Source organism: Mustela putorius, unplaced genomic scaffold, assembly GCF_011764305.1.
Source record: "Mustela putorius furo isolate JIRA1106 unplaced genomic scaffold, ASM1176430v1.1 tig00000929_pilon_pilon_pilon, whole genome shotgun sequence".
NCBI classification, from domain to species: Eukaryota; Metazoa; Chordata; class Mammalia; order Carnivora; family Mustelidae; genus Mustela; species Mustela putorius.
In genome coordinates, this window is record NW_025421520.1 from 5,338,028 (window position 1) to 5,362,307 (window position 24,280).

Here is a 24,280-nt window from a genome sequence, read left to right on the forward strand (position 1 = left end):
GCCTTGCTCGCTGCTGTCACCTCGGTGACCTGGTGTCTGGATCCCGTGTCCGTAATCACCTCGCTGCATGGTGACCAGCGATGCCCAAATGACGGCCTGGCCACATCTCTCCGGAGGCCCCAGCTGTCTGCTAGTTGCTTCCACTGACCCACACCCCGGCCTCCAGGCTGTTGCTGGGACTCACTCCCCCTCCCACGTCCAGGTGATGAAGCCCGGTCACTCCTGCTGGTGCGTGAGGCCAGGCCCGGGCAGCGCTGCTCCGGGCATCGGCTGTGCCCTCCGGTCGGGAGGCCCTGCAGCCCTGGATGGTTAATAAAAGCACCGGCGGACCGGAGCTCCAGACTGCGTTAACTCCCCTGCTGTCTGCCAACCTGGGTGCCCCCTCTGCACCTCTGTGTCCTATCGCCCCCCCGCCCGGCTTCGGCCCCTCACCTTGCTCCCTGGCCTTCCTGTCCCCTTGGCCCCCTGCTGGTTTTCCTCAGATCTCGTCGCCAGCATCACTTCCCTGGTGGGAGCCCCTCCCTAAGCCCCAGATGGGACTCGATCTCTTGATCCCTCCAGCCTGGCAGGGGCCACGAAGCAGAAGCAGTTCCCCATGTTTCTGTCACCAACCTGTACGCTCCGTGAGGCTGGGGACTGCCGACCCACCGCCCTCTGGGATTCAGAGGCACCAAGACACGTGAGACTCCGTTGTCAGTAAGCAGTTCCGTGCGTGAACATGTGTGCACACGCGTGTACATGTACAGCATTGTAAAGGTTTTAGCTTTTACTCCGGCGCAGGGGCTCAGGGTGCTTCCCGTTCTTCCCGCCACACGCCCCCTGCCAGAACCCAGACTGCCTGGAGTTCGCATGGGAGAAGACCAGCCTGCTGCCTGCCAAGCCTGAGGAAAGCCCCAGAAGCCTGGGAGCCTGTAGAGGCATCTTCTGTTAGTACCTTTCTCTGCGAGTGCTGTGCCGTGTGGGAGGTTGCCAGGGGGTCTGTGCCGAAGGCTCCATCCTGTTGCCAAAACCGAAGATGCGCCTGCTTTTAGGGACCGACGTACACTCTCTGGCAAAGTGCAGTGGGCCGTGTGAGTTGGAGTAGCGTTCTGTTCGAATCCCAGACTGCGGCACACCGGTATGGGACCCTGGTGACACAGACCTCAGTTCACCTGAAGGAATCGACTGAATTGGGCCGCCACACTTGTGACGCAAACTGATTTGCTGAATATATTCATGGATCTCTTTTCCCTCCTAAAATCCTACTAAAATGGCAGCAATCAATAAAACAGAATACAAAACTTAGTCTTTTTTTTTAAGGTTTTATTTAGTTATTTGACAGAGATCACAAGGAGGCAGAGAGAGAGGAGGAAGCAGGCTCCCTGCAGAGCAGAGAGCCCGATGAGGGACTTGATCCCAGGACCCTGAGATCATGACCTGAGCCAAAGGCAGAGGCTTTCACCCACTGAGCCACCCAGGTGCCCCAAAACTTAGTGTTGCTCAACAAAACCAAAAGCTTAGTTCTCGGAAGGGACCAAAAATAGGCAGAGTCTGTTCAGGAAGGTAGTGAGTGAGAAGACAAAGCTTCAGAAATCGGAGGGGGGGGGGCTCTTAATTAAAAATGCAAAGATTTAGAGAATACCATTAAATGAAACCTGAGTATACCAAACTATAGCGATAAATTTAAAGCTCTTTCAGTCACCATAAAAGAACTTTAAAATTAGTTGACTTGTACACTTTAAATAAGTGAACGGTATGGATGTGAAATACTGTCTCCACAAAGCTGTTTTTTAAGAAAAGTAACGAAAAGTTCTCAGCATTCCTCTGACCCTGCCATAGAGGCCCAGAGTCCAGCCTGTGGATGGCCGCGTTCTGGAAGGCCTTCACGGAGCAGTTAACGTGAAGGCTATTTACATTATTTGATGGCGTAGAGAAAGATGGCGGCTTCCCAGCTCGTTCTTTGAGCTAGCTGGATCCTGACATCCAAACCAGCTGATGGCACCCAAAGAGGAAAACAGGTGACGAACCTGGCCTTGAGAATATGGGCAGAGCCCCCGCATAGACGGCAGCGGGAGGAGCCCCAGGCTGCTTGGTGACCAAGCAGGGTGGTGTCCCGGAAATGCAAGAAGAGCAAAGTTTATTAAGAAATCACCGAGGAATTAACAGCCACCAGTTAAAGGAGAAGAGCTTCCGGTCATCTCGGTAGACACCAGAACAGCAGTTGAGCAAGGTCAGCATATGTTCCTTTAACAAAATCCTTAATAAGCCAGAGGGAGAAGGAAGCATCTTGCAGTTGCTGGAAGCAGACTGGACAGAAGCCTCCAGCAGCTGAGGCGGTTCCTGGCACTGTCCGCGTTCCGGGCGGCCCCACCCGGCCGGCCCTTCGGGTGCTCGGGACTCGGTCCTCGCCGTGGCTTCAGCTGAGCTCATAGGTCTGTCCCAGGAACAAGGGAACGTCGGCTGGGGTGCACGTTTCAGTTGTGCGGCTCCCAGAATTCAGCATGAAACCATTTAAAAAAGAACAGGAATCACATGTAATTTCAAGGTCACGGCTGTGGCTGAGGCATCCCTCAGGCATTCACTGCAGCCGGTTTTGAGCTACCTGGGGAGATGCTCTGCCTTCACCTACCCGCTTCTTTCCTACCGAGTCTTTACTGCCCTTCCTGGAAGAGCCCCCGCACTTCCCCCGCCAGCGGGGACTCGCCGGCCGCACGCGTGAAACCAAAAAGCATGGAAAGAAAAGATCTAATGCACCTTATTTATTTTTCTTCCTCTTAAGAAAAACAAGATCCTAGTTCTTGGAGAAGACCAATTGGGGGTAAACCTTATTACCTGTAAAATTACATTTAAGCATTGACTTTGTTAACATTTGTGTTTCTAAGCACTTTAGGAAAAACTACAGGAGTCTGGGTTTTCCCATATACTTTAAGTTCCATGTTCCCCATTTTCACTTATTTCTTGCTCAACTATTTTAAATGGTTTTCTTAAAAAAAATCTACCATATGTGTATTTTAGTTTACTGTTTAGTTTACTAGTAAACTTGTGTTTCAAAATGTAGAATGAAGAATAAAATACATTTTTTATTTTTTTTTTAAGATTTTATTTATTTGACAGAGAGAAATCACAAGTAGTTGGAAAGGCAGGCAGAGAGAGAGAGGAGGAAGCAGGCTCCCCGCTGAGCAGAGAGCCCGATGCGGGACTCGATCCCAGGACCCTGAGATCACGACCTGAGCCAAAGGCAGCGGCTTAACCCACTGAGCCACCCAGGCGCCCCTAAAATACATTTTTTAAAAACAGTGATCATTTGGGGAATTACAGTGACATGTCTATATATTAAGATAAAATTACGGGGATTGGAAATAAGGGGTTGGGACTTTTGGTTTTCAGGGGGATTTTAAGTGAAGTTTGGGGTGATATGTGAATTTTGTTTTAAAATGCCTTCATTGGGGTACCTGGGTGGCTCAGTTGGTTAAGTGTGTGGCTTCGTCGTGATCTCCAGGTCCGGGGATTGAGCCCTGTGTTGGGCTTTCTGCTCTGCTGGGAGTCTGCTTCTCCCTCTCTTTCTGCCTCTCCCCCCGCTTGTGCTCTCTTTCTCTTTCTCTTAAACAAATAAATAAAAATCTTTTTTAAAAAATAGTAAAATAATAAAATGCCTTCATCCTGGGGCGCCTTTGTGGCTTAGTCAACTAAGCATCCAATTCTTGGTTTTGGCTCAGGCCATGATCTTGGGGTCATGAGATTGAGCCCCAAGTCAGGCTCTGTGCTCCGCAGGGAGTCTGTTTATGGGTCTCTCCCTCTCCATCTGCCCCTCCCCCTTGTGCACACTCATCTCTTTGAGACGTGGTTTGGATCTGTTGCTCTGATCACTGATGAATGCAAGAGCAGTGTTGAGTCTTGGTAAATGAAGGAGACGGGACGTGGCTTGGAGTCAGGTGTGTGTTGCAGCTGTGGCCAAGCAGAGCCTCTTCTGTGTGGTGGCTGGACAGTAGCTTGGAAAGCCAGCCCCCAAGGAGAGACCGCCAGTCCCTCTGAGGGTCACACACTTGTGTCGGTCCTGTAAGCCCCCAGGCCTCATAGCTCTGTTAATAGACTGGCCGCTGGGAAGGATGCCCACGGCTGATTGAGTTAGGACAGCACCCCAATACGAGCAGTCACAGTCCCCCTCTCCTGTACGGGCTTAATTTACGTCTTCTGACTCGGATTCTGCCGAAAGGTTTGCTGGGACATGGCCCAGAGCAGGCAGAATGAACCCAGCTGCTGCGGGTGTGGTCACGTGCTTAGGGAATCTCAGGTCACTGGAACCAGCCCCTGTGCTTTTCTCTCCCACCGCAAGGAGAGCCATCTGCGAGCCACTCCCAGCCAGCCTTCTAGCACCTTCCACCTGCCACCTCATCTTGCCTTTTTTAGACTAATTATCAGTGGCAGTCTGTCTTCTTTGTTTTCCTGTAGTTAAGGCTAGAAATACCAAAGAATCACATCATCTTAGAATTCATTTTTTACAAATTCATTCTAAGTTAAAAGTCTATGTGAATAGGTTTTATAAAAAGTAATTTAGGACTCTAGTGATTATCTCTGAAATATGAATTCATCAAGTTGTCTTGCTGTATTTTCAGGTTTTTAAAATATATTCTACAACCATGTGAACATTTTCATGCCTCTGCAGTTGTATTCAATTCAGTTACATTTTTTTGTCCCAGAGAATTAGAAAATAGCCTCAGTATAAAATATGTTTGCAAACACTTTTAGAGCTTTAAATTAATGCTGTTCTGCTTTAAAAAGAAAATTGCTTGGGACACGATCATAGATGCATTATTTCTATGACAAGAAACGTCCCTTTTCAATCCTTTAAAAGGTATTAAAGTTTCTTTACTGATTGTTAAATCTAGATTCACCAGTATCCTTTTAAACTGGGGTCCTGTGTTAGGATTTCTCTCTTGAAGGAGAGATGTGCTGTACAGAAGCTCGGACTCATACTCAGTCCTCTGCGTTTGACCCACAAGCAGGCATGAGCTTGTCCCGGGACCTGCTGGGAACTGGCTGGGCCGGGTGCCTTTCCGGCGCCTCGGGAAGCCCCAGGGTAAGAAGAAGGAGCCCCGTAACTTCAGTACAAGGCGCATGACACTCAGAAGTGAATTACTCGCAAAGCACTAAGGGGTTGTCAAAACAAGCCAGTACTTCTCACTTGAGGTCCTCCAAGGAAGGTGTTCCGGGCCCTTGAACTCCACGGGGAAGCTGCATCGGTTTCCCGAGCCACCGCCGCAGACTGCCACAGACGAGAACTTCGGACGGGAGAGCTTGATCCAGGGGATGGCGGTGTGGGTCCCCGCCGGGGCCCTGCGACGGTGTCCGTGCCGGCCTTGCTCTCCGCTTCCGGGAGTTGCCTGCGGCCCTAAGCGGCCCCCGTGCCGGCGCCTCTCTTCTCTCTGCGTCTCGGCGTCTCGGTTTGATGAGCTCCGTGGTCTCTGGATTTAGGGCCCAGCCTAATCCAGGCTCATCTCACCTCAGGGTCCTTCCTGTCGTTACATCTGCAAAGACCTTTGTTCCAAATACAGTCTCGTCCTGATGTCCCAGCTGGGCTTCGGGGGAAGGCGGCAGGATTTCGGGAGGCCGTCGGGGGTGGGGGGTGCGTTCTCACGAGAGAGATCAGCGTGAGCGGAGCCGAGGCAGAAACCCAGCGAGCACGTTCCCCAAGTTGAACTTCCCAGACTTCAAAAAAGCCTTTGAAAAGGACGGATCAATGGGGTCGGAGAGTGGACGATCGGGGGGGGGTGTGCGGAGGGGGCAGGAGAGGAGGCCGGGAGGGTCGGGGGGTGAGGTGGCAGGAAAGTTCGGCTGATGGATGTGCGGTGCCTGGTGCCCTAGCGAGGGCTGGGGGCGTGGAGGGGGTGCCGTCAGGTCTGCTCCGAGGGGATGCCTGCTTCCACGCCGTTCTGCCCGACCCGCATGACTGTGGCACTTAAACTGCGACGCTGCATTCTCAGATCGTCCCATCAACCTTCAGAAACTCAACACCCCGACATACACTCTGCTCCCCAGTAGCTCTCAGTAGCAGCCGCCTCGTCCGCGGTGGGGTAGCGTGTGGCTGGAGGGCCGGTGGGTTTTCAGATCACCCCCAGCGGGTCCCTCTCCTACCCAGGGATGCCAGTGCCCACGTAATGCTCCGTGATCCTGCTTCTGGCCAGTGACACACAACAGGAGCAAGAATACAACCCCAATAATATCTTAACCCCAGTTACCCTTGAAGCGGGGGGGTGGAACTTCTTGTGTTCTCAGGAATCTTAATGATGCATTCCAAACAACCCAGTGGTGTTGAATGGTTGGGGTTTTTTGGGTTTGTTCGTTTTTTCTTTTTAGTTTAACTCCTCCTTTCCATTTCATCACATTTCTTTCTTCAGTTATAATTTGAGACTTGATCGTAGTGAAAATAAGACAGATGGTGCCACGTATAATCAGAAAGTTTACACTCAATGTAGTGAAGCCGTGACATTTTATAATAGCTCACCTTATTTCCCTAAGTTAAAATACTAATACGTTTGTTCTCAATATGATTTTGTTACAACAGTAATAACCTCTATCTTTATTCCAGACCAAAGTAAATTTGATATGATTTGTTTTACGTATCTAACATCTTGCTTTCTTTGGTTGGGCTTCGTACATTTTTTAAAAAATGTCATAGGTCCTCCTCCAAACCCATACTAACTGTGAGGAGGTCAGACTTCCAGCTCCCTGCCCAGCGCCTCCTGGGATTCCTCAAGACCATCAGAATGAGGAAGGTTCTGGAAACTGCCTCAGCCAACAGCAGCCTAAGGAGCCATGGCTGAATGTCACATGCTATCCTGGGGGAATCAGAACTGAGGAATTCTGAGTAACGCATGGACTTCTGTTAACAGTTTGATCGTCACTCTTTTTCTGGTTTGGGAACTGTAACAAGCACCAGCTGATAATGTCAGACACGTGACGGACGAAGCACGTGCCCCCCCCCCCATCGTGGGGGCTGGGGTGCGCGGACAAGGAGCAAGGGAGCACCCCTCGCAGCACCTTCGCCGACTGAGGCAACCCTCACAGGGTGGATCCCAGAGAGCCCAGCTCTCCACAGACTCCTGGCCGACGTGGAGGCCGTGTGTCCAGCAGGGAAGTCCCGGGGGGACCTGCAGGAAGCCAGAGCAGGGCAGAAGCCTGTCCCAACTCGGAGCGTGGTTGCCCCGGGTGCTTCCTGACCCATTCTCCCTTCTTGACCCAAAGTATGAAATGAGTATTATAAATCCATCTAATACAGACAGCCAGACAATTCTGTACAGAAGAATTCCAAATAATGTGCGGCGGAGCGCTGCGCCCGGTGTGGAGCCTGACTCCTGACCTCTCCGTATGGGCCACATGTGGTGTGACTGTCTCGCAGAGGCCACAGAAGGAGGGAGAGTAGCCAGCGCAGAAACCTAACGGAGACAACGTGAGCAGGCAGGCCAGGTGCTGAGTCATGGGGACGGCAGGTGACCTTGCTAGGTGGGCTGTGATGGCCTCTGACCTTGTCATCTCCCTCCCAAAACACATCACCCCAGGACTGAGATCCTGCAAGAAGGTCATGCAAATCCAAACTGACCGGCTTTGCTAGAACCCACACAGAGACCGTAGACAACAAGTAGTCATTAACTGAGTTCATCAGTGGAGTGTGGGTGAGCAAAGTCCTCGCCACTCAGAGGAGTGATCGGCCCAGGAGAAGAGTGAGAGCCACACGGACCACTGTGTGGGACATGGGGACCGCCGACGACAAGTTCAGGTCGAGGTCCGCACGTCTTCAGGAGGTCATTGGACTTCCTTGCCTTCCTGACCCGCGACTGGTTGTCTGCCTGAGTCCTCTCTCCTGGTCCAGGGCTTCTCCTGCCACGTGGCGTACATCCGGGTACCCTCATTCTCCACCAGCCCGTGGGCTTGGAGGGCAGACACTGCCTGTTGTGCTTCCCTTCACGTCTCCACACCAGGGACAGCGTGTTATGCAGCGCAGCACTCCGCAGCCTCCCTCCGACGTGTGTGCGTGTGTCATCAAAGCTGCAGAGCTCTTGGGAAGTGTGGGGGTCCTGGACGTAGATCTGCATCCCGCTTTGGTTACTCCCTGAGCGCCCGACTTTAGGCCAGCTCCCCAGCTTCTCCTCCCTCCGTTTGCTCCTACGTAAAGTGAAGAAGCTAAGGCAGACGCCTCAATGTTATATAACTTAAACGGATACGGTACGAAAATGTTTGGCCCATGGTGAACGTTGAAATGTTCACTTTTTTGTGGATGATACAACTTCTGGGGTTGTGTTGAAATTGGACAAGAAAGCCTAGAGAAGGGTGTTTAAGTTAAAGCAGAATGAGCAAATACAAGAAAGTGAGATTCAGTGCAGTAGGAAACTTCGCAGACGGCTGTTTGCCTCGACGTGGGAACAGGAGGTGGAGAAACGAGGTTCATGGATGGATGCTGGACCGAGACGTCCTAACTCTTCCACGAGCAGGCGGGGAGATGACTGAGCGGGGAACTGGCCGGGGCGGGGTGGGGGGGCGGTGACCGGAACGGTGGGATGATGAATTCCAGCACGGGCTCAGAGATAGAGGCTCAGCAGCGGTCGCGTAGTTTGTCGTGAAACTGGCAAACCCGGCAGCACATGCAGAGTGTTTACTGTAGGACACACGAGGGGTCACGCGCCTCTTCTACGCCTCAGGGACTTGCTAGTGTCACGCTTTTCAACACTTACTAAATACAGTAAAGTAGTTACTAAATACAGTAAAGTGATCTTTATCTTCCTAGGTATTTCCCAGGTAATCTCTGTCTTCTGAAACTGCAGATCGGTGTGGGCTGAGTGGTTGCGAGGAAGCCCCTCGCAGGTAGTACACTTGGCGCACAACCGTGACGACCGGCCAGGAGTCGGACTGCTGCAGGCAGGGGCAGTGGGCGAGCGTCCAGCTGTGAATGCACCTTTGGAATCAAGAGGCATCCAGGCTTAAGTTCTGGTTCCACAGCTTCTCAGTCCTGTCCTTGAGCTACAGAAGGTTGCGGGAGGATTTAATAGAGCCACGAAGAGCCGGACAAAACGTTGAAGACGGAGGAGACCGTAGTTGAAGGCCCTGTGGAGGAAGGGAGCTTAGCGTTTAGGAGGGACTAAGAGCAAACATGGTAGCTGGAGGCACACCAGGGCATGGGCCGGTGACCCACGAGGCTGGGGCATCACAAGAGGGGCCACACCGTCTCATAGGCAGCACCAGGGATTCTGTCTTTTTCAAAAGCCATTGAAGTGTTCTCAGTGGGGGAGTGACATGATCTCATTTGCATCTGCAAAACCATTCTGGATGCAGTGTGGACAGCTGGTGAGAACGGGGTGAACACAGAAAGACCAGTTAGGAAGTGAGGGCATTTATCAGACCCAGCCCAGTGGCCATGGAGGTGGGGAAAAGTGGACGGAGTCAAGAGAGACTTGTGGTCAACTCTGCGGGCCTCGCGGGAAACCGGGGAGGGTGGAGGAGGCGGCATGATGAAGAGGAAACCCAGGTTTCTGCAGGATGGGCTGCACGGGGGTGGTGCGCTATTGGCTCGTGACGATGCTGGACCCCCACAAGTCCTCGCCATCCTGTTGCCAACTGTCCGCTACTGTTACAGAGATTTAAAGAATCTGTGCATTTGTTCACAGACTTACCGTTTTGGGTGCTTTATCTCCTTGAGTAGATTCATATTTTCATTTCACATTCGGGTAGATGAAGCGTTTCTTTGTAAGTTATGTGTTTCTTTGTTTTTAGTAATGCTGCATTCTGTGACCTTGCTCAACTCAGTTCTTCTCACATCTGGGAGCTTTTTGTCGATTCTTTGGTATCTTCTATGTAAAAAATCATCTATGTCTGCCAATAGAAAAAGTTCTGCTTCCTTCTTTCCAGTCTGTTTTGAGAGAATCTTTGTTCCTCTCCTTGCCGTGCTCTCCGGGCGAGGACCTCCGGCTCGGTGGTGGATGGGGTCCACACGCACGAACACAGTGCCTTCTCGCTCTTACGGGGAAAGCCTGTCACCGTGTCCGTAGGCTGTCGGCCATGGGTTTTCATACGCGCTCACCAGCTGATAGCAGGTCCTTCATTGTTTCTGATATTTGCCTTTTTTCTTTCCTTTTAGCAGAAGACTCAGAAAGTGGTGTTTACACGCGCTTCATGAGGTCACACAAGTGTTACGACATCGTTCCCACCAGTTCAAAGCTTGTGGTCTTTGATACTACGTTACAAGTAAGTGTGCAGTTTTCACAGACTGCTGTCACGCTGTCACCTGACTCTTCTTAGGGGAGTTTATGTCCCACAAACCAGCGGATGCGCCAGGTGTCACTCTGAGCTTTTTGTCTGTGTTCTCCATCCCCATGGCAGCCGTGGAAGGAACATCTGTCACCGTCCACTTTCTCCAGATAAGGAAACTGGTTCTAGAGTCAGGGAGCTTAAGTCACAAAGTTCAGTCCACAGATTGAAGAATTTAGTAACTTAATCCACAGAGGGTCTGTCCTATGTGTCAGAGCCTGAGTCATTAGCCGTGAACCCACACCACCTCCGCCAGGGTATCCTGATATTTTTCTCTTATTTATTTAGTAGAATATGTAATAAATTAATTTGAAATAGTACTGGTTAAAAAGAAAAAAATTACTGAGATAGAGGAGCTCTTGAGAAGCAACTTTGTTGATCTCTTTTAGCGGAAGAAATTGAACCTTATCATTTTAGTATGAAAAATGTGCTTTATTGCAGCTAATTTTATGCCCCCATGATGTACAGTCCTATATGGAAAGTCCTAAACGATGTATTCACTGCAAAGACCAGGTTCCGCCCAGCATAGGAAGTATACACACATGTGCAGGTGTCTAGTGTCCGTAGCTGTGCGTGAGTCATCACGAAGCAGGAGCCTCAGTTGTGCTCCCAGAGCAGCCGCTGAGCCAGGAGTCATGGGCCGTCGGTGCTTTATTAAGGTGTGCTCCCAAGGGACCCCCTGCAGGACTTGGGGGCGACCCATAGAGGCCGGAGCCCTGCCAGGGTGGCCTCAGCTGGCCCCTCTGAAGAGCATGGCAGGTCGGGGTACCTTTGTGAGCTCACCCTAGCTTCTCCCTTCGTCCAGGCCTGTCCTGGGAGAGAGGTGCCAACACTTGGCCAGCTCTGCCCCTCCCTCTGGGGCCTGTCCCCTTCCCCGCCCCAGCCTGGTCTGTGGTCCCTCCAGCAACTTGCCCCTGGGGCTCTGCAGAGGACACCTGGGCTCGTGCAGGCCTGTATCTCGTGCAGGCCACACGGGATGCTCAGGATGGGGAAACAGCTTTGTTCTGGTTTCATTTCATTGGCCAACTTTTTTTGGTCATCGTACAGAAATACGACTGATTTTTGTAAATTGACCTTATATCCTGTGACTTAGCTAAACTCACGTCAGGCCAGGTAAGCTTCCAGGTTTCTTCTAAACCCCTAAGAGTCTGATTCTTTGACACCACGAGGATAGGAAAACATCCAATAGACTGCTCTGTAGGGAATGTGACCGACAGTAACTTCGGGAAAGCCAGTCTTTACAACCGTAACCCTAGATTTCAATAGTAAAAGAGCTAGAAAATCTCACTTCCCAAAGTACAGAACTACCTGAACAGCCCACTGCACCTTTGTTCCCTTCCCCAAAAGGCTTGTTACTTGTTCTCCTGATCGCAGGTTTCCCACCAACAGAAAGGTCAGTGACGGCTAGTAAGACCTGTGTCTTCTTTTACTCCTACTCAGCTTTTCTTCTGCCCTAAATTTAAAATTTACCTCAAGTGGGTGATACATGAGAAATGCGCTATTTTTGTGGGTGGTCAGAAGTCACCGATCCAGTAATGTCACTTCCCGAGTTAATAAGCTGTGTGCGCCTCCCCGCCTGGTGGTCACAGTTCCTGGGAGGCTCTCGGCATCGAAGGAGCCAAACCTTGTCACCAGGGAAATAGGGGGCGGGGGCGTGTCGTGGGTAGAGCAGAGTTAAACATGCATTCGAAAGGTGTGAGTAGAGTATTTTCTAGACGCAGGCTGCAGTAGTAGCCGTTGCTACATCTCGAGGGCAGAGAAAGCGTAGAGAACACCACAAAGGGATGGCAGGCGACCAGAAGCAGCCCACACATCCAGAGAGACTGGTTCAGTAAATCCTGGTGTAGCATCTCCCGGAATAATACCATGTCGCCATGAAGAGGAACGGAAGAAGTGTTTGTCAAGAATAGGTTTTTAAGTAAAAAAGCAAAAGTCGCAGAAGAAGACAAGTACATGAGCACGTTACTGTGAGGGCACAGAGCGCCGGAGCCCTAAGTCCTAGATGCGCCCAGACCTGGGAGACGAGCACAGACGCGAGAAGAGTGGGGTGAACGGCTCCCCCAGACGAGGGAAAAGAAGAGTTTCAGACCCGTTCAGCCTCCAGCTTCTGGCTCTGAGAGGCCAGCTCGACTCTCCGTGGTCGGGTTCGGCAAAATGCCCGTTTCATACTGGAATTCGCTGCGGACCAGCATCCATCTCCATCCCGACGGTGTGGAAGCCAGACACACTGCCTGTGGTCCTGCCCACGGGCGGCGCTGCCCACGTGGGGTCCTGGGGCCGCTCCACGTGGAGCAGGAGGGGCGCAGCTGTGCCACCACCTGGGACCGGCCGGTCTGTAAGGCCAGCCAGGTTTTCCCTCGACAGCAGCGGTCCGTGGGGTGCCCCCCCGCCAGCCCGTGGTCGAGGAATGAGCAAGAGGACGCAGCTCCGTCCCTGACACGCCGCCGCCACTTGCCGACCGCCGCTAACCCTGCTGCTTGACGGTCAGAGGAGCCCGTTCTCCGTGGGAGTGCAGGACGCACGGCTGCACGGCCACTCACGGTCCATCGTTCCGTCTGTCCCAGGCCCGGGAACAAGCCGGGAGTTGCTTCTCAGAGGGACGGGAACTGTCCACACAAGAAGGCGTGGTTTCCTGCTGCTCTTCTCAGCCCCGGACGTGTGCCCTCGGGGTCTCCTGCTGGCGTCTGATGGGGCTTCGTACGGATCCCTCGTGTGGACGAGGAGCCTGGACTGGTGGCCGGGCCTTCCCTTGCTCTGGTCACCCTGAGAACAGCATTTATGGGCCACTCAGTGAATGTGTCAACGTAGCCGCTTCTTGGTGCCTGTTGCTTCCAAAAGACCTCTCCCTGCGATGTGTGCCCGGCGGGTGTGTGCAGAGCAACAACCTGAATGTCCCTTGCAGGGGCTGTGAGTGCCCCGGCGTCCCCTCACCCGGGGAACTCGCCCTCTGATTGCCTTACGGCCCACGGGGGCATCGTCTGGAGTGTTGCTTCTTCTTGCCCGCTGGTCCACTCAGCACCGCGTCCTCGGCGCAGTGGACCCGGGCGGCACGCAGACTCCGGAAGGAGGCGCGCCCCTGCAGATGCTTGAAGGCAGAGGGCCGGCGGGCGGCACAGCCTCCAGGCGCGTGGGGGGGCCGTGCCAGGTCCAAGCAGACGGCCGCTGGGGGTCCTCCTGGGATGCTGTGGCGAGAAAGTATGCGTCCGGGTAGCCGTGGCAGGTCCCCCAGGATGCCACGTCAGGAAGAATCACCACAATTAGTCACCATGCGATTGAGTTGACGGTAATCCACGGCTGGTCCAGAGACAGTCACAGGCCAGACCTTTCTGCTCTGGAGCCGAGAGACAACAGCTTCTTACATGGCCCAGGGGAGAAGGAGGACATGTCCCAGCTCTTCCAGAGAAGCCTGGTCGTTCACAGAAAGATAGGATTTGATGCTCTCAGATTCTAAATGGTGACACCCCAGGAGTGATGAGAGGCTCAGAAATAAATAAAACTTCCCAAGATTGAGGTGCAGGGGGAGCATTAAGAATTCCCTCACAACGGCAATATGACTTTTTAGCAATACTCTACCAACAGTTAAAATTTCTAGTAGAATGTTTATTCGAGAGTAGTTTTAGATTTGTAGAAAAGCGGTGAAGTGTGTCTGGACTTCCCGAGTACCCCAGCCACGGTTCCCTCATCCCTGCCATCTCCCATCAGGGTGGCAGACGCTTGTCACAGTTCGCAAACCAGTACTGATCCATGATTGTCCCCTAAAGCCCAAGTTCGTTCAGATTTACCTGATGTCATTTTCCTGTCCGAGGATCCCCCCTGGGCTCTCCCATGACATCGGGTCAGCGCGTCTCCTTGGGCTCCTCTGGGCCGTGGTGGTGTTTCGGGGTTCCCTTGCTCCTGTGGCCTTACCGGCTCTAGGGAGCACTGGGCAGGTGTTCTGCAGGAGACCCCGCTGTTGGGATTTGCCTGCTGTTTTTCTCACCCTAAGTCTGGGATTCTGGGTTTTAGAAGGGAGGCCACAAGATGGGGTGCCCTTTCATCCTGTCCCACCAAGGGTGCTTACACTTAGCAAGTCTCAGCTCTGTGCACCGTAACACGGGTCACCTGGTGGCCGCGGTCATCTTCAGGTTTCTCCACGTCTGTGCTGTCGTCCTCGAAGTCACTGGACACATGATGTGTGCGGGGCTGTGGCCCGGCCCGAGAGCACGCTCGCTCGGGGGGCTTGGGGGGGCGCCTCTGCAGGGACGCGGTCCCTTGCCTCCCGCTGTGTGTTCCTTCGTGTCAGCACAGACGTGTGAACACATGTGTGCTCTTCCGTTATGACCTGTCACTACTGTATTTTGCCGCTCAGCTATTTCAGTCAGTGTAACTATTAATAAAATGTGAGAGCAAATGGAGGGAAAATGGCCAGCAGCCGAGTAAGTGGCTGTGTGGTAAGCCTGAGTTCTTAGAAGACGCAGAAAATAAGAGCACAGCATTAAAGCAAGCTGGGGGGGGGGGGGCATGAGCAGGGGGGCCGCCCAGGGTGGGCGTAAGTTGGGACTCGAATTGAGGTCCACAAGTGGAGAGGGTGCATGGCTTGCTTATTTTAAAAGCAAGGGGCGGGCGGTGTGCCTGGGTGGCTCCATGGGTTAAGTGACCGACCTTTGATTTCCATTCTGGCCATGAGATCGAGCCCTGCGTCGGGCTCTGCGCGTTTAACCTGCTGAGATTCTGTCCCTTCCCTGTGCCCCTCCCCCCACCCTCAGAAAAGGAAGTAAAAATAAATAAAAGCAACAGGAAGGAGAGGGACCCATGCTGCAGGTGCAAAGAAAGAAAAATAAAGAAAAAATAAAACGCCTCAACTTTTCTTGTACTTCCTCCCCTATCAAGGAAAATGGTGGAAGTGGACAAAGTACAGTAGACGGCGAGCAGAGGAAACTGAAGCCTGAGCTGGGTGTAGAGATTCTGGGAGGGCGCCACCGAACCGGCTTGCTCTCTGACACAGATGAATCACATTCCAGTGTAATGAAGGGCCTTGGAAAGCAGATCGCCAAGCTGCTGGTGATATCACAGGAATTGTGAAAAGTGTTCTGGGGCCCAGGCTAGAGATGAAAGAAAACAGATTCAAAAAAGAAAAAAAAAAATCCTGTGGCTGTGGAATGTGGTGCCCGTCCCAGGTAAGATATGTGAATGAATGATTAGTGAAAGTCAAAGAAGTCATTTCTGGGAACCTACCATGAATTGACAAAGTCACAGAAGTCGAGCCCGATTTCCTTTCTGGATAGTTCCGCAGCTGAGGTAAAACAGGACAGGCATGTCTCAGTTTCAGCTAGACAGCTGACGGAGCCGGCGCGGGAGTGCGGGCTGTCTGCTCGGTGAACGAGTTCATAGCTCGGTCTGGGCCTCAGAAGGACGTTGATGACATCTCAGCGCAGAGCACCATGTCCACTGCGTCCTTTTAAAATCCACTTACGTCACCTGTGACTCCAGCCACCTCTCTAGTCACACAGGTACCATGGGGTGGCACCTCAGCCCAGGCCTGCCAGCATACCCCCAGTCTCCTTACCAGTGGGGGACAGACACCAGGGGAGAGACGCCTCTGCCTTCCACCCTCAGAGTGACAGTCCCCAGAAGACGCCAGCAAGACTGAGTCCGTCTGCCTGTGCTTGTGGCCATGTCAGCCGCCCATCGGCACACGGGCTCATCCACTAGCCCGTTTCACGCCCATCCTGCACACCTGCTCCTCGGGTCACGTTCCCAGTAAAGGATGTGCAGGCCAGGCTCTGCCTGCTGGGGAACCCAAGCTAAGAAACAGGACTCTTGTACCCTCGGCTCATCAGTATCTGGGACGGTGACTTCAGTAGTACTGACTTGGATGGCATCATCGACTTCACAGAGGACTTGAAACCGGAGATAGCCAAAAATAAGATACAGAAAGATTCCTTAACAAGCTAACCTGTTTTGGGACCAGTGAGTAAGCAGACGGTATGCAGAACGAGGACATGTTAGCATATGAGTGTTCCAGAAAAGAACAAAACTGGGGGCCGAGCACTATGTGAAGAGTGGGGTGGTGAAGACGCCGTGGCCCTGCCCTCCGCACGCCTGCGCTAACTGGGGAGCGCGCGGGCTGACCCCCACAGGAGCACACTGGGGACCCGTGTGTGGGTTTTCAAAGAAGGAGATAGGAGCAGTTCTGCGCATCAAGCAGTATGAAACGCTTACAGTCAAACACAGCGGCCTCTGTCCCTGTTGTCACATCCTTGTCATGCTGCCCAGAAGCAACCAGTTCAGCGACGCAGTCTAGACTGGACAGCCACATTACATCGCTTCCTGACTTGAGACGTGTTTTACTTCCAGGCCGGGTGGATGGGGGGGTCCTGCCCCTTGTGTGGCCTCCTCCCTGCCCTCATCTTCCCAGCATCGCCAGGTCTCGAGGGGCGGTGAATTCCTTCCTGGCGAGATGTCATTGTTTGGACTGGATCCGTTTTATCCAGTCCGCGGAGCCCAGCGGAGACTAATCACGCTCCCGTGTCCTTCGTCCTGCCGTTCAGTGTTATTCCGGACCTGCGAGCGCTCCCCTTCTTAGTTGGACCATCTACGCCTTTCCACAACTTCTGACTTCTTGATGGGATTTTCTGTGTGGTCAGACCTGTCTGACGTGTCTTCAGCTCCCCCTGGAGCCACTCCCTCTGGGTCCTGGGTCTTCCTGCTCCGGCTGTCACTCCCCGTCCTGCTCACCCCTGTCTCCCGAGGCCGAGGCCGGGAAACACCTCATCCTCATCTTCCTCCTTCATTGCAACACCTGACTTTTGAACACATGCTTTCTGCTTCTTTGGTCTATTCCCTTTCGCAGGGTGGAGCACATTCTTCCGTAGCTACTGTCTTAGCCCACTTGGGCTGCGGTCACACACCAGCACAGCGGGGGCTCCGGCAGCAGGACCCCACCGCTCGCAGCTGGGGAGGCTCTAAGTCCGCGATGGAGACGGTGGTCAGGGAAGTTCCCCAGGAGGGCTCCCTTCCGGCTGGCAGACTGCTGCCTTCTCCCCATCCTCACAGGGCAGAGCCCTGCCACTAAGCCCATCGTGGGGTCCCCACCCGCGTGACCTCATCTAAACTCACCTCCGAAAGGCCCTACCTCCTGATACCGTCAGTCCTGGGAGTGAGGGCTCCCACAGACGAATGCTGCGGGGTCACACTTAACCCCAGCGCTTCCCACGGACAGATGCACGGAGGTCATCATGTGAAATATTAAGTATTTGTTTATCTTTCAGACTCACCGTATAGACTGCTGGGTATAGCATTCCATAATGAAAATCATCTTTATTTAGAAATTTGAAAGCGTCCTTCCACTGCTTTTGGATGCAAGTATTAAAGAGAAATGGGTTGTGTCCTCTTTATATGAGTTTTCGCCTCTAAAAGTATTGGGATTTTCCCTTTCTCTCTGGTGCTCCAGAATTCCAGACCAGCAGGCCTCCTTATGGTCTTTGTGTTCCTCGTGCTGGCCCACGGTGCGCCCCCGGAACCTGGAGCGCTTGTCTTCGGTGATTTTCTTCCTACCGTTTTTCCTCTGAGACTTCAGCTTGCAGGTCTTGGGCTCCCTGAAGTCATCCTTTAATATTCTTGTCCTGCCTCTTTCTCTCTCTGTCTTTGATTCTACCCCTGGGAAGTTTTGATTCCATTTCCCTCTGGGGAAGATGTGCCCACAATGGGAGCGTCTGTGGCTTTGCGCTCCAGGTCTCCTCAAGCGGCTGTGAGTCTAGGCTGCCTTTTGGGACCGAAGGGCGGGCAGCAGGGACATGCATGGGTGGGGGGGACGGTTCTTGCCCAGCATCACTGGTCGGTTTCACCGGCAGCTCCCAGTGCTCATATCTGTGCGTCATATTTGCAGGGCCGGTTCTCCAGAAAATGATCCTCGGTGGTGATAGTGGTAGTGGCGTGGCGGGTGGCTATGGCCATTCCCCGATCTACACCAGGCTTCCTGTTCCCCTCTGGCCCCGTCCCCACCCCCGCCAGGGCCTCCAGTCTTGGGTCTTCCGTGTGCAGGGAGAGGTTGGTCTGCTTCTCTCCCCACGCTGCCCCTCCCCAGCAAGGCTCTGTCACTCATTAACCTTCCTCACCTGCTTCTGCCCCGCAAACCTCCTGGTTCATCCCATTTCCAGCTTCTATTCCCTGAAGTTTCGAGAGAGCTTTTCAGGAGGAAAACGTGTTGGAAGTGTGTTTGCTCTGCCATTTTTAAGCCTAAGGAGACACAGGGAGACTGCAGAAGTACCCGAAAGGGGCTGAATGAGGCACAGTGGGAGGAGGGAAGGAGTGCCAACCTTGATGGGACTGATGGGGCAGCTTAGGTTGTGGAGTTAGAAGGTAAAGGCCAACCAGGTTGTCATAGGTAGAGTTGAAGGTAGGTGCGCTTGAGGTAGAAGGAACTTTGGGGCATAGAAGTGCCAAAAAAAAAAAAAAAAAAGCGCAGACCAGTTCAGTGTCCGCTGGGCTGGAGCCAGGAGGTGTGGGCTCCCTCGCCCACGAGGCCGGCCCCCTCCTCACGCAGCTCCAGGAGAGCCAGCAGACACGAGAGAGAGGCCTCCGGGGTGTTTAAGCCACCGGGCAAGCTCTGAGGTAAACAGTAAGAAACCAAATTAGATAGTTTTCCAGAGCTTTAGCTGTTCATCAGTGTTGATTTTAAAAGCCCCACAATCAGCTTAATTACTGAAAATCGGGGTGAAACTATACGGAGAACAGTGAAGCGGCCAAGGAACCACATTTCCATTGTTTGGAGCATAGATGTTCCACTTGCCCGGAGACAGCAGAATCTCTTAGGGCTTACTGTTTTAAAAAAATCATTTCTATATTTAAAGTTTGTCATCTTTCCTTATCTAATTATCACATTCAGTTGTTTGAAAATCCTATTAAAAGGTACATTTTAGAGGCGCCTGGATGGCTCAGTGGGTTAAGCCTCTGCCTTCGGCTCAGGTCATGATCTCAGGGTCCTGGGATCAAGCCCCGCATCGGGCTCTCTGCTCAGCGGGGAGCCTGCTTCCCCCACCCCCCTGCCTGCCTCTCTGCCTACTTGTGACCTCTGTGTGCCAAATAAATAAAATCTTTAAAAAAAAAAAAAGTAAATTTTAAAACTGATAAACACTTTGAGCAAATCGCGTATCAGTTGAAAAGTTTTCAGAGGTAAGCAAGACCCCCGAGAGCTTTTTCCTGCAGATCGCTTCCAGATTGGGCCTGCCGTCCTTTGGCCTGTTCATTGGTCACTGGGAACACCCTGCGTCTTCTGTCATTGGGAGGAATTTTCCAAGTAGAGTTTGCAGTTGCTCAACTCCATGCATGTGGTGTGGAGAAAGCCGAGTTGTAGAGCCAGGGAGGTGCGGCCGGACCGGAAGCCGCAGGGGGGCCACTTGGCACAGGGCCCTGGGACCCCGCCATCTGCTCCTTATCTCTGGGGCTGGGTCTCACCCACTCCCCAGTGTCGTCTTGAGTCTTGGGAGGGCGGAACTGTGCCTCCCTCCGTGAGGTATGGACGTGTCAGCGTTGCATGTGGGTAGATGAAAACAGTCCGTCTCTGTGTGCCTCTGGCTGGGTCCGTCTGCGCTGGGAGATGACAGCGTTGGCTCCTTTGGGCTCTCTGTGCCGACCCCGGCGCGCATCTTCCCATCAGGCTCACTCAGCCCGCGCGGCCCCTGTGACAGCACTACCTGTTGTCCCATTCTGTAACTCAGCGCAGAGGCGCGCAGAGAGCCAAGGACCTGAGCGCACAGAAGCTTCTAGGGTCCAGTGATTCTCCCCTCGCAAGGACGCGGGTGGTATTTGACTTCCAAGGGTTTTCCTTTAGTGTTTGCTGCTTTGCCTTCTCTTGCGGCCACGACGGTGCTTTTTCACGTTACGTTCTCACCATTCTCTTGCTCCGCGGACTGCTGCCTCGGCGGCGGTTTTCCCACTGTCCACCCTGCCCGGCTGCGGCACAGTTCACAGAAGCCGTGCGCCGTGTCAGCGTCTGGTGTCCTTGTCACGGCCTGGGTGTCCCCCGGGCAGACCTGCCATGCATCCTTCTTAGGTCTGTCTGCACCGGCCATTAGACTCAAATACTCGCTTCGCAGCCAATAGAGATTTTCGGGTGCAGACTCGTAGGGACGGAGCCCTGGGAAGCACGGTGTTCTGTGCGTTTCCGAAGAACCGTCATCGTGCTGGACAGTTGAAACGGACGCCTGCTGGGCTGTCGGTGGACTGTTGCTGCTTTGAACACGAACGTGTGTCTTTTCTCGCTCGCCGATTTTCTCTTGGCCTTGGACTCTTAGCATCTTGTCTGCAACGTGTGCTTAGCTGTGATTTTGTCACTTTAACCTGCCTGAGGTGGATTTGATTCCTTTTGATAGACTCCAACTTTCTGTTGAGATTCACCTGTTTGAAACGATCTTGAAAATCCCCACAGAAAAGTTCCGAAATGACTGTGGCAATCGAGTCACGTGCTGCTCTTCTCTGGGGAACAGCAGCTTCTCGAACCTTCTCACGTGGCGTCCGCCGGGCTCTCGGTGACCTGCAGGTTTTGTCGGGCGTCTGCAGTCACGTCATCGGGGTCAGACCCGCAGCCCTCTGGGATGGGTTTTCAACAGCTGCGGTCACTTAGGGTGTCATGGATGATCTTGATAAACTATTTTAAAATTGGTTCTCTCCACTAAATCCATTTTTTGGGAGAAGACCGTAGGTAATCTGCAGTTACAAGGTCCCCCCCCACCGTCCCTAGCTGCTCCAGCCAGTTTAGAAAAACAAGCTCAGCTCATATTTAATGTGTCCTAAAATATGTTTTTCTGTGACTTCTCCACATATTCTTTTATAATATTTTCTGGGACCACAGTCAGGGGTTCCCAGAGCACCACCCAGGGAAAGATAGCAAACCTGACAAATCGGCCCGCCATCCCTGGGTGCCAGTTAGTTACACGAGCACGACTGTTTTCAGGATTCTCGATACACTCTGTGGCTCAAAGAGTATTTGACCCGTTTCTGGATGCCGTGGAGTTGCTATTTCTCTCTCACGTCACCCGTGATTGGGCCCAGAGGGGTGAGTGGCCCTACACCTCTTCCCGGTCCTGGGCCGTTCATTCAGCAGACAGGCGGGGTCCCCATGGGCTTGTACTTCGCAGGACACAGTGCTGGGCAGGGCTGGGCCACGTGTAACAATTAATGAGATTTCCTCGCCCACCTGGACTCACGTAGGGGAACCGAGCTCCTATGTAACTCCTGCCAAGCAGAGGCAAAGTGTGTCATAACAGAGGTATAAACCGATGCTGAATTGGTTGGGAGCCTGAGCCTGATGGGAAGCTCTGGGCTCCTGTCATTCTCTAACTTCTTTTCATTATTAAGTTAGCTGGGGTCTGGCATACAGTGGGAGAGAGAAGAACCTGCTTCCGTAGAAAAGGCCACATTGACATTTTTTCAAAGAAACACACTGTCACTGTCCCAGCTCCTTAATATCACTTAATTTTTTGCTTATTTCTCTTTGATGTTTTTCATTTAAACACATATTTTACATAATTATAATGTACAATTTTCGAGTCTATGTTTTCACTGCCATAAACCTTCTTTATAATGTTTTACTTCAGCATGGTTTTTCTAATTCTACCATTTGATATTTTTTCCCCACTGGCAATCCAGTATTTAATACATTTTCTTTTGTTGGGGGAAGATACTTTTCCAGTTTGAATATTAGAAGTAATGCCACACTGACCATCTTTGATTCCTGCTCCTAATCCTCAGGATGACTACATAATCCAACAGAGAGAACGAGTGTGCAAACAGCACGAATGTTTAGGATTCCCAATATACGTACACTGTGGCTCAGGCATTTTTCTACTGGTTTATGGTACCACCTGGTTTCATGGCAGCACTTGAGGTAGCTGCTGTGACCGAATGACGTTGGCCTCTAGCAGCTCTGGGTAATACTTCCAACTTGCTTTGATCTTCATCTCTGTGGTTTTGTTTTGTTTTGTTTTGTTTTGTTTTAAATAAAGATTTTTTTTGTAAGGTTTTTTTTTTTTTTTTGACAGAGATCACAAGTAGGCAGAGAGGTGGGCAGAGAGAGGAGGAAGCAGGCTCCCCGCTGAGCAGAGAGCCTGATGCGGGGCTTGATCCCAGGATCCTGGGATGTCTCTGCGGTTCTTAATAAAGGGGAACCACTTCCCTGCGTGTATTTGTTCTGGGCGTGTGGGGGGTCATCTTCAGCACTGAGTTGGGGCTGCTCACACATACACACGCCCCCAACCCCGGTGCCTGCTGTGCCTGGTGCAGTCCCCAGACGGGCTGTGCCGCGGGGTCCCGGGGACACCATCTGTGTGCACCTGAAACAGGGCCAGGCGCATGCTGGATGTTTGTCTCTAGACGATGTGAGAGTGCAAGGCTCTACTCTCCCTCACGCGTCTTCTCAGCCTCCGGGAAGTGAGAAAGAATGCTTGTGTGCTCTGTTACTGAATGTATGAGAAACAGATTTTCATTTCAGGTCATTTGGTATAACTTCAGCATTTCGAAATGAACTAATAGCCACATATAGGAGAAATTAAACTGAAGCTGAATTCTTTTATACAGTTTTAATTGTATAAAGTCTCTGTGTATACAAAGTTCTTAGATACAATGAAAAAAATTTTTGAAGTGAATTACATTGTTTCCATTGCAGAAAATCTCCAGGCTTTAAGTAGAATACAAAAGCATTTTTGCCAGTGTGGATAAATTCAACTCTTTTTAGCCTCTCAAACTTACAGAACTAACGTTGAAGATAACCAGTAAAATCTGGCTGGATATTAGGGTTGAGGTATTTCCCCCCTGGTGTTTGGACTTTAAAGTGTGTTTTTGTTTCTCTTGTTTGTCTTTAGGTGAAAAAGGCCTTCTTTGCGTTAGTGGCCAATGGTGTTCGAGCAGCGCCGCTGTGGGAGAGTAAGAAACAAAGTTTCGTAGGTAAGCAGTGTGGGCCTGGGAGCCTAAGAGCAGAGAGCCCAAGGTATCCTAACAGATGCTGCTCTGAAATTCAGTCTCGAAAACTCTGCCAAGCTGAAGGACTCTGGGCTTTTATGTCCAGGGAAGGTGGGGCCACTAGCAAATTCAAAACACCTGCGTGCTCCCACTGAGTCTCGTTGCCATCTTTATTTATTTATTGAGTTTCTTTTGACTCATTACCTCCCTGGCTCCCCAAAGGAGCTTCTGTGCCTTTGCCGATTGCTCTGAAGCCAGGGAACAGGGGACGCTGTGCTCAGATTCCTGACCTGGGCCGCCTTTGCACATGTGTACGTGACAGTGGGCAGTCCCCGCTCCTGTAGCTGACCCCTTGTGGACCGTGCGAATGAAGTGACAGAGACAGGATCGATGCCTGTGCTAAATCATTGCTATCCTATTGGAAATGTCCTATAACTTGGTGTCTGAGCTGGAGAATTTCCCACCGTGCAGGTCATGGTAGACAGCAGATGTCATCTCTGCTAGCGTGCGTCTGGTTTAATATCATCAGTGTGTCTGCCTCCCACTCTAGGGGACAATCCCCTCAAAGAACAGTTTCTTGTCTTCTTCATCTTTGTAGTCTTGGCATCTGGCACACAGTAGGCACTTAATAACTGGGCACTAAATCAGTACTTAAAGAACCATCATTTGGAGAATGCTTCTCAGGAAACAATCCACATGCCCTGGAAGTGTCCTGTGTCTAAAGCTTTTGGAGTACCTTACCTTATCTTACCTTACCTTAAAGTATTTTAAAATATTTACATGTCACTGCAAGTCTCCTGTGAGGTTTTGTATTGATCAGTTCCCCACCACTGAATTGCCGAATACCGTGGCTGAGTCTGTTGTACTTACTGTCAGGTTTGATTTCAGCTAAATTTATCTCCATTTGTTGTAGATAATTAACAGACTAAGAGTCCTAAAGAATAGAATATATTAAACTGTGCTTGATATGTTTAAAGTGTGTTTTAGGAGCTTTTCTAGAAAAGATTCCAGGCTTGCTTATCCTATGAAATTTTTCATTGTTTTATATTTAACATATCATTCTTTGTTC

General features: G+C 51.8%; 1 protein-coding gene across 9 annotated transcripts in view; it reads left to right on the plus strand.

Moving 5' to 3' along the window:
* Positions 1–24,280, plus strand: part of PRKAG2 (protein kinase AMP-activated non-catalytic subunit gamma 2) — a 243,734-nt gene that overhangs the window by 195,526 nt on the left and 23,928 nt on the right. For 5 of the 9 annotated variants that reach the window (XM_045086350.1, XM_045086352.1, XM_045086353.1 and 2 more), the window contains 2 exons: positions 10,106–10,212; positions 23,115–23,196. In XM_045086350.1, the coding sequence (XP_044942285.1) occupies positions 10,106–10,212; positions 23,115–23,196 (189 nt within the window). The remainder of the gene's footprint in view (positions 1–10,105; positions 10,213–23,114; positions 23,197–24,280) is intronic. The other 4 variants (XM_045086351.1, XM_045086358.1, XM_045086356.1 and 1 more) reach the window with 1 other exon arrangement.